Source organism: Syzygium oleosum, unplaced genomic scaffold (assembly GCF_021117445.2).
Source record: "Syzygium oleosum isolate NSW1041296 unplaced genomic scaffold, Sole_v2.1 Sole_v2.23, whole genome shotgun sequence".
NCBI lineage: Eukaryota > Viridiplantae > Streptophyta > Magnoliopsida > Myrtales > Myrtaceae > Syzygium > Syzygium oleosum.
This window is the reverse complement of record NW_026607507.1, coordinates 5625437-5632651: the sequence shown is the minus strand read 5'-3', so window position 1 is coordinate 5632651 and position 7215 is coordinate 5625437. Positions and strand designations below refer to the sequence as shown.

Sequence of the window (7215 nt, the reverse complement as noted above, 5' to 3'; positions counted from 1 at the left end):
AAAAAGTCCTAAACCTTTTGCAATTGTGCCAATTCAGTTCTAAACCTTTTTTTTTGGCCATTTCAGTCCTAAACCTTTTACAATTGTGTCAATTCAGTCCATCCGGCCACTTTTGGCCGGCGGACGCTGACGTGGATGCCGGCCGGCTGACGTGGCATTATTTTAATATTTTTTTTCTTTTTCTTTTCCTTCTTCCCCCTGGCCGGACCGGCCAGGGGGAGGCTCGCCGGCGACGCCTACCTCGCCGGCCATGGGCGAGGTCGACCTCGCCCGACCATGGCGAGGTCGAGCTCGCCGGCCATGGGCGACGGCGAGGCCTCGCTCAAAAACCTCGCCCGGCCATGGCGAGGTCGACCTCGCCGGCCATGGGCGAGGCCGAGCTCGCCCGGCGACGGCGAGGTCGAGCTCGCCGGCCATGGGCGAGGCCGAGCTCGCCGGCGACGGCGAGGCCTCGCCTGGATCTGGCGAGACCTCGCCCGGTTTGCGAGACCTCGCCGTTGCGGGGCGAGGTCGGGCACGCCGGCGACGTCGAGGTCTCGCCGGATCCGGCGAGGCCTCGCCGTCGCCGGGCGAGCTCGACCTCGCCCATGGCCGGCGAGCTCGAGCTCGCCCGGCGACGGCGAGGCCTCGCCCGGATCCGGCGAGATCTCGCCGTCGTCGGCCGAGCGAGGTCGACCTCGCCCGGCCATGGTGAGGTCGAGCTCGCCGGCCATGGGCGAAGTCGAGCTCGCCGGCGACGGCAAGGCCTCGCCCGGATCTAGCGAGACCTCGCCGTCGCCGGCGAGGCTCGCCCGGCGACGGTGAGGTCTCGCCATATCCGGCGAGGCCTCGCCGTCGCCCATGGCCGGCGAGCTCGACCTCGCCATGGCCGGGCGAGGTCGACTTCGCCCATGGCCGGCGAGCTCGACCTCGCCATGGCCGGGCGAGCTCGACCTCGCCCATGGCCGGCGAGGTCGGCTTCGCCATGGCCGGTGAGGTCACCTCGCCGGCGAGCCTCCCCCTGGCCGGTCCGGCCAGGGGGAAGAAGGAAAAAAATATTAAAATAATGCCACGTCAGCAGGCCGGCGCCGGTGGGCGCCGGCCGGCGTCCACGTCAGCGCCGGCCGACCAAAAGTGACCGGATGGACTGAATTGGCACAATTGTAAAAGGTTTAGGACTGAAATGGCAAAAAAAAAAAAGGTTTAGGACTGAATTGGCAGATTTACAAAAGGTTTATGACTTTTTTGGTAATTTTCCCAACAAAGTTATCATTCATATTTCTTTATATGTCTAATTTCATTAATGATTTGCCACAGATTAGCGCATTGCTAATAATATCTAATGGATTTTGGAGTAACCAAGAAATTAATCCATCAATTCCCATGCATAGCACGAGCTTGCTAGATGTAATTGTAATCCAATCAACTTGTTTTGTCGAAAAGTGTTGAGGAAATACATTTCAAAGCATGGATCGATGAGTAATTCAACAAAGGGTATAAATAGTCCTTTGTTAATTCTTAAACAGGAAACGCAAACCAAGAGAAAATTAAAAATGTGAGATTGGAGATAATCATGTCAACCATGTAAAGGTAATGAAATATTAAAAATAGGAAGAAAAAATTGAACTATTGGTTTTCTTTGATTGATTGGCGGTCTCTTCTACAAACTACAATTGAAGTATTTATATCTACTACCGATAGTTATCAACGATTAAAAAAGAAATTGAATATACCCTATGCAATTCTTACAATTCAGCAATCTCTATTACCAACAGTTACTAAAAAATGAACCACTCTACCACTTCAATAATTGCTTCTTCTCCGCTACTTCCACGGTTGTCCTTTCCACTTTTCCACAATTTTCACGGCAAAAGAACACTACAAGTGCCATAACTTGTGTACGGCGCTCACTTTGGTCCCATAAGTTTTTTTTGGATCACTTAAGTGCTAAAATTTTTGAAAAACGATCACTTAAGTGCCAACTCCGGTGCCGTACACAATTTTTCGCCGGAAATCCGACGTGGCATTTTTTTTATTAATTTCTGAAGCTGACGTGGCTCGCCGGAGATTGGCACTTAAGTGATCGTTTTTCAAAATTTTTAGCATTTAAATGATCGTTTTTAAAAAATTTTAGCACTTAAGTGATCGTTTTTCAAAAATTTTAGAACTGAAGTGATCCAAAAAAAACTTATGACACTTAAGTGATCGTTTTTCCTCCGACTTGGCACCAAAGTGATCCGAAAAAAAGTTATGGCACCAAAATGATCTCCGTACACAAGTTATGGCACTTATAGTGTCCTTTTGCCCAATTTTCACTATCGGTTGCTCATGAACTTCTTGGCTTCACTACTCTACGATTGCCTTAAGTTCCCCCTTGAACGAATATCTCTCATGCAGTTGCATCCAAAATTGTTGGCTTCAATACTTGGATGGTTACTTCATTCTCACTCCGTCAACGGAGCCTTTTTGTCACTTGAGTCGACCTTTGTTTATCAACATTCTACTCACTGACTTGGTAATTTTTACTCGTATCCTCTGTCAGCTATGATAGATAAGCGGCAATGAAAAGAGTGAATGGAGAGCTATTTTTGTGGGAGAGTTAATTAGCAAAACTAATCTTTTAGCTCGAAGAATCCTTTAACTGTTTATTTTTATTCTACTCATTCCATGGAACTGTTGATTGACAAAGGCAACAATGAAAAAGCATAGTATGAAGACAAAGCATGTAAAAATTTACTTCTTCCACTTCACGATTTATATCGAAAGACGGAAACTAATCCTTTGCCGCTTGTCAAAGGGTCCACTACGTGAGGAACAGAAAGACCTTAAGTTGGAGACGGAATTTCCAGCCTCTACATGTTAGCTGAAAGAATTACTACCTTGGCATATCCAAAGTGACAGGTAAAAAATGCTTAAACCATTTGAGCGCAATTAATCAAGTTTTGAAGGCTCGTCAACAAGTTGTGATCCAACGATTTTCCAGTTTCCCACTCTAACAGCTTTGAATCGACTACTTACCTCACTCGATTAGTTGCAGCATTCCCAGAAACAAAACTTACATATTAGCTCACATTCTGCGATTTTTTTTTGCATTTATAAGCCGCCACACAGCTGAAAAATTTAAGCAAGCCAAAAGCCAGATGCTTAAAGCTCACCCGTAACCCAGCAAATCCACAACGTACCAACTCTTGTTCACCAAGAAGTGATTTATAAGCTCTCTTGCCTGCAAAATACATCAATCAATCAGCCCATCCCACGCGAAAAAAGTAAAACCCTAAGGAATAGAAAGGACCTGGTTTCTTGGATTTAACTGTAACTTCCTTCTTCCTCTGAACCAGAGCATTGATATGCCAAGACTTGCCCCCATTAGACGGACCCATAATTGCAAACTCGGGCCTCCCATTTCGGGACAATCCTTGGCCCTCCCACTGCTCTTCACGAACTTCACTTCCTTAATCTGGGCGTGACCCTCGGCCGGATCGACCTTGGGCAGGAAGAGGAAAACTTTCCGAACGATCCGGGCCGAGTCCGAGGCTGTCGGGCTCGCTGTTTTGAATGCGAAGCCATGGAAGCAAGGGCCGTGGTGGGTGGGCTGCAAGAGAGGAGGGGTCTTGAGAGAGAGCGAGAAGAGTAGGGCATTCGGAGATGGCTGAAGTGAGGGTTGAAGAAGAGAGGTCAAGTGCAGAGTGAAGAGGTGATTTTGCAGTGTAAGGCCATTGTCGGACGGAGATGATTTGCTTTGCCTAAAGGGGAAGCCGAGGAAGCGAAGAAAAAGAGAAGAGGAAGCGAAGAAGCAAAGGGAGAGAGATTGTTTTATCAGTAAGGAAGCCTGCTTCAACATTAATGGACGGAGAGAGAGAGAAAGGAGAGATTCCAAAAAATAAAATTTAAAAATGAAAAATTTTGAAGATGCTCACGTACCCTTCAAGGGAAGTAATTTAATCATACTATTTTCTTTATAATTTATCAGTTCTGGTGACTATGGTGGCATCTGGGTAGCTTCCAATTTTTGCTATATTGATCATATGATTAGTAGATGGTTTAGATGGGTCAGTCGAAAGCTACATCTCGCGTTCTCTATGTTGGTACACACAATAGAAGCAAGGAGAAGATTCTCGTCTAACCTATTGCTAATAGCTAGATTTGATTAATTAATGAATTTGAACACTAACTAACGCTCGAGCCACGACAGAAGTCCTTGCTGGATGCTGTGAATGAGAAAGTTTGCGTCCCATGTGATTCTTCTTTTGGTTTTGAAAGCTCCGACGAGTAGATGCCATTTGGACACGTGATGATCAGTGAGTGGAGTGGCCTCTCACTAGGTTGGAAAGTAAAGACTAACTAATATTTCTCACTTTTCTTTAGCAATTTATGGAGTGATGCGGCCGTCTTTTTATTTGCCCTCGCTCCATGTCACCTAAATCCGAGACACATATAGTACATTCCGATCAACATGTCAAATTTCTAACAACTACTATAGATAGAAGCTAAAAGGGCGGACTTTTTGGGTTGGAAGCCAAACTTTGTGTTCTTTTGTGAGATACTTGATGAAGTTCGGATATAATTAGACTTTATTGTTAGAAGAAGTAATTTCACTAAATCGTGAATAACTATTGTCCTAGATTGTGACTTAGGTATGGGACCCCTTCGTTCAACCAATCAATAATAGAAGCTTCAATTAGAGCCCATTCATGTGCAACAACCATCATAGCAGATTTTCTATCTGTGGGCGTGGTACGACAAAACGTACGAGGGAAAGGCAGTTTGGTGGTGTCTTAGTTTGAATGTGAGACAAGTCCTACAATTCAAAGCCACCCTAACCAAACTCATATCGATCTTGTATCAGCGACGCCCTATTCATTAGGGGCAGCTGAATAGCCTGAATGTAGCTTTTTTCGGTGGTGCGTCTCCCATAGTTGCTACCCGTGATTTTTGTGATATTTGCAATCGACAGCAAACGACCTTCGGCTTCGAGAGCGGAGATCTTCGAGCTTGGGTATTTTATACGACGTTCGGTCTATTTCTTATACAGTGCTTTGCATTTATTCTTGACCTGACGTCGCAAAGACGTTCGAGAGAATTTTCTTACTGTTCATATTCGATGGTCTCCGGGAGAATTGTTTTATTATTTTAGATACTGATTTGATAAAAAGAAAAGTGAAAAATTCTAGGCTTTTCACGATAATTGGCCTAATAATTGTTTCTATTTTGTCCACTATTGCTAATTTACTTTTATTAGTTATCTTAAACGAGACAACATATTTTATTTAATTTTTTAGTAAAAATTAAAGTCGGAAGATGCATAGTTAGAGATATTCATGATATTTCCTTAATATTTCATATCACTTGAGATTGTGTATTTATCTTCTTTGACTGTACATATCTCCGATTGAATAATCTTGTTAGGCTCATGTACTCTTCGTTACGACATACACAAAAATATACATAAATTACATAATTCTCTCTTCCACATATTTCTTCTTTTGGTGTGGAGCTTTTTGTGGGAAAAAAGGACACCATGAGTACCATATAACTTTTTTGATCACTTGAGTGCCACATTAATGGAAAATCGATCACTACAATGACTGTAAGGACCCGGGGTCTACACTGTGTAATATTGTCCGCTTTGGGCCCACTGACCCTCACGGCTTTAAAACGCATTATCATGGGCAGAGGCGCTCTCTAGCCCTTCCTCTCCCAAGCCCAATATTGTCCTCTTTGGGGCGCAAGCCCACAGGCCAGACCCACCCCTCAAGGCTTTGTTCTCAGCACAGCGGAAGCTTGTGTGAAACGCGTTTTAAAGCCGTGAGGGTCAGTGGGCCCAAAGCGGACAATATTACACAGTGTAGATCCCGGGTCCTTACAAATGGTATCAGAGCCGACTCCCGACCGCGTGTGGGGCCACAGCGAGGACGCTGTGCTCGAAGGAGGGGAGAATGTAACGACTCGGTCCGACGAGGGCGGGGAGTGGTCGCCGGGGCCAGAGGGCCTGGACAAGGAGCGGCTCCTGGCAGGCTTCTAGGATGGCAATGGGGGGCATGTCTCTTGTCCCACATCGCTTAGGGGAGTCTGGGCTAGTTTATAAGGCTTGGGTTCTCTATTACGTATGCAGCGTTTTAAAGCCGTGAGGTCGGTGGGCCCAAAGCGGACAATATTACAGTGTAGATCCCGGGTCCTTACAATATTGTAAGGACCCGGGATCTACACTGTGTAATATTGTCCGCTTTGGGCCCACTGACCCTCACGGCTTTAAAACGCGTTGTCTTGGGTAGAGGCGCTCTCTGGCCCTTCCTCCCCCAAGCCCAATATTGTCCTCTTTGGGGCGCTCTCTGGCCCTTCCCCTCAAGGCTTTGTTCTCATCATGCGCAGCGGAAGCAAGCCCATGTGAAACGCGTTACACAGAATAGAGAACCCAAGTCTTATAAACTAGCCCAGGATTCCCCCCCTAAGCGATGTGGGACAAGAGACATGCCCCCCTTGCCATCCTAGAAGCCTGCCAGGAGCCGCTCCTTGTCCAGGCCCTCTGGCCCCGGCGACCACTCCACGCCCTCGTCGGACCGGGTCGTTACATTCTCCCCTCCTTCTCGAGCACAAATGCTCCGCGCTGTGGCCCCACACGCGGCCTGGAGTCGGCTCGATACCATTTGTAAGGACCCGGGATCTACATTGTGTAATATTGTCCGCTTTGGGCCCACTGACCCTCACGGCTTTAAAACGCGTTACACAGAATAGAGAACCCAAGCCTTATAAACTAGCCCAGGACTCCCCCCCTAAGCGATGTGGGACAAGAGACATGCCCCCCATTGCCATCCTAGAAGCCTGCCAGGAGCCGCTCCTTGTCCAGGCCCTCTGGCCCCGGCGACCACTCCCCGCCCTCGTCGGACCGGGTCGTTACAATGCCTCTGGTGAGATATTCCGGCGATTTGTTCTACGTGGCTTTTCTAGTGAATTTTTAAGTCTAACGTGGCATTTAAAAAAAAAATTGAAGTCTATACAATGGACGGGAGGACATGGCTCTTGTGGGTAAATGAAGCCAAATGAGAAGGAGCCAAAGAAAAAGACCCCATTTTAGCTTCAGCTTCGATCGTCTTAACCAACAAGAAGGACCGAAAGCATATCGAGAGTTAAAGTGACTATCTTGCTTAGCCCTCAACATTTTTTCATCTGTTTCCATGATAATTGATGGTAGATTTCCTGATTTTGCCTTAATTATGGATGTCATCGTATGTGTTGGAA

The 7215-nt window shown here is 46.6% G+C and overlaps 1 protein-coding gene across 1 annotated transcript; it reads right to left on the bottom strand.

Annotated features, from left to right (window-relative positions):
* Positions 1–1589: 1589 nt before the first annotated feature.
* LOC130140966 (GTP-binding protein At2g22870-like) lies at positions 1590–3820 on the bottom strand. The gene is made up of 4 exons (XM_056321484.1): positions 3272–3820; positions 3135–3202; positions 2296–2521; positions 1590–1774 (listed from the first exon to the last, which is right to left on the bottom strand). The coding sequence occupies exons 1-3, from the start codon at positions 3818–3820 to the stop codon at positions 2518–2520; spliced, it is 621 nt and encodes a 206-aa protein (XP_056177459.1). The 3' UTR covers positions 1590–1774; positions 2296–2517.
* Positions 3821–7215: the final 3395 nt, after the last annotated feature.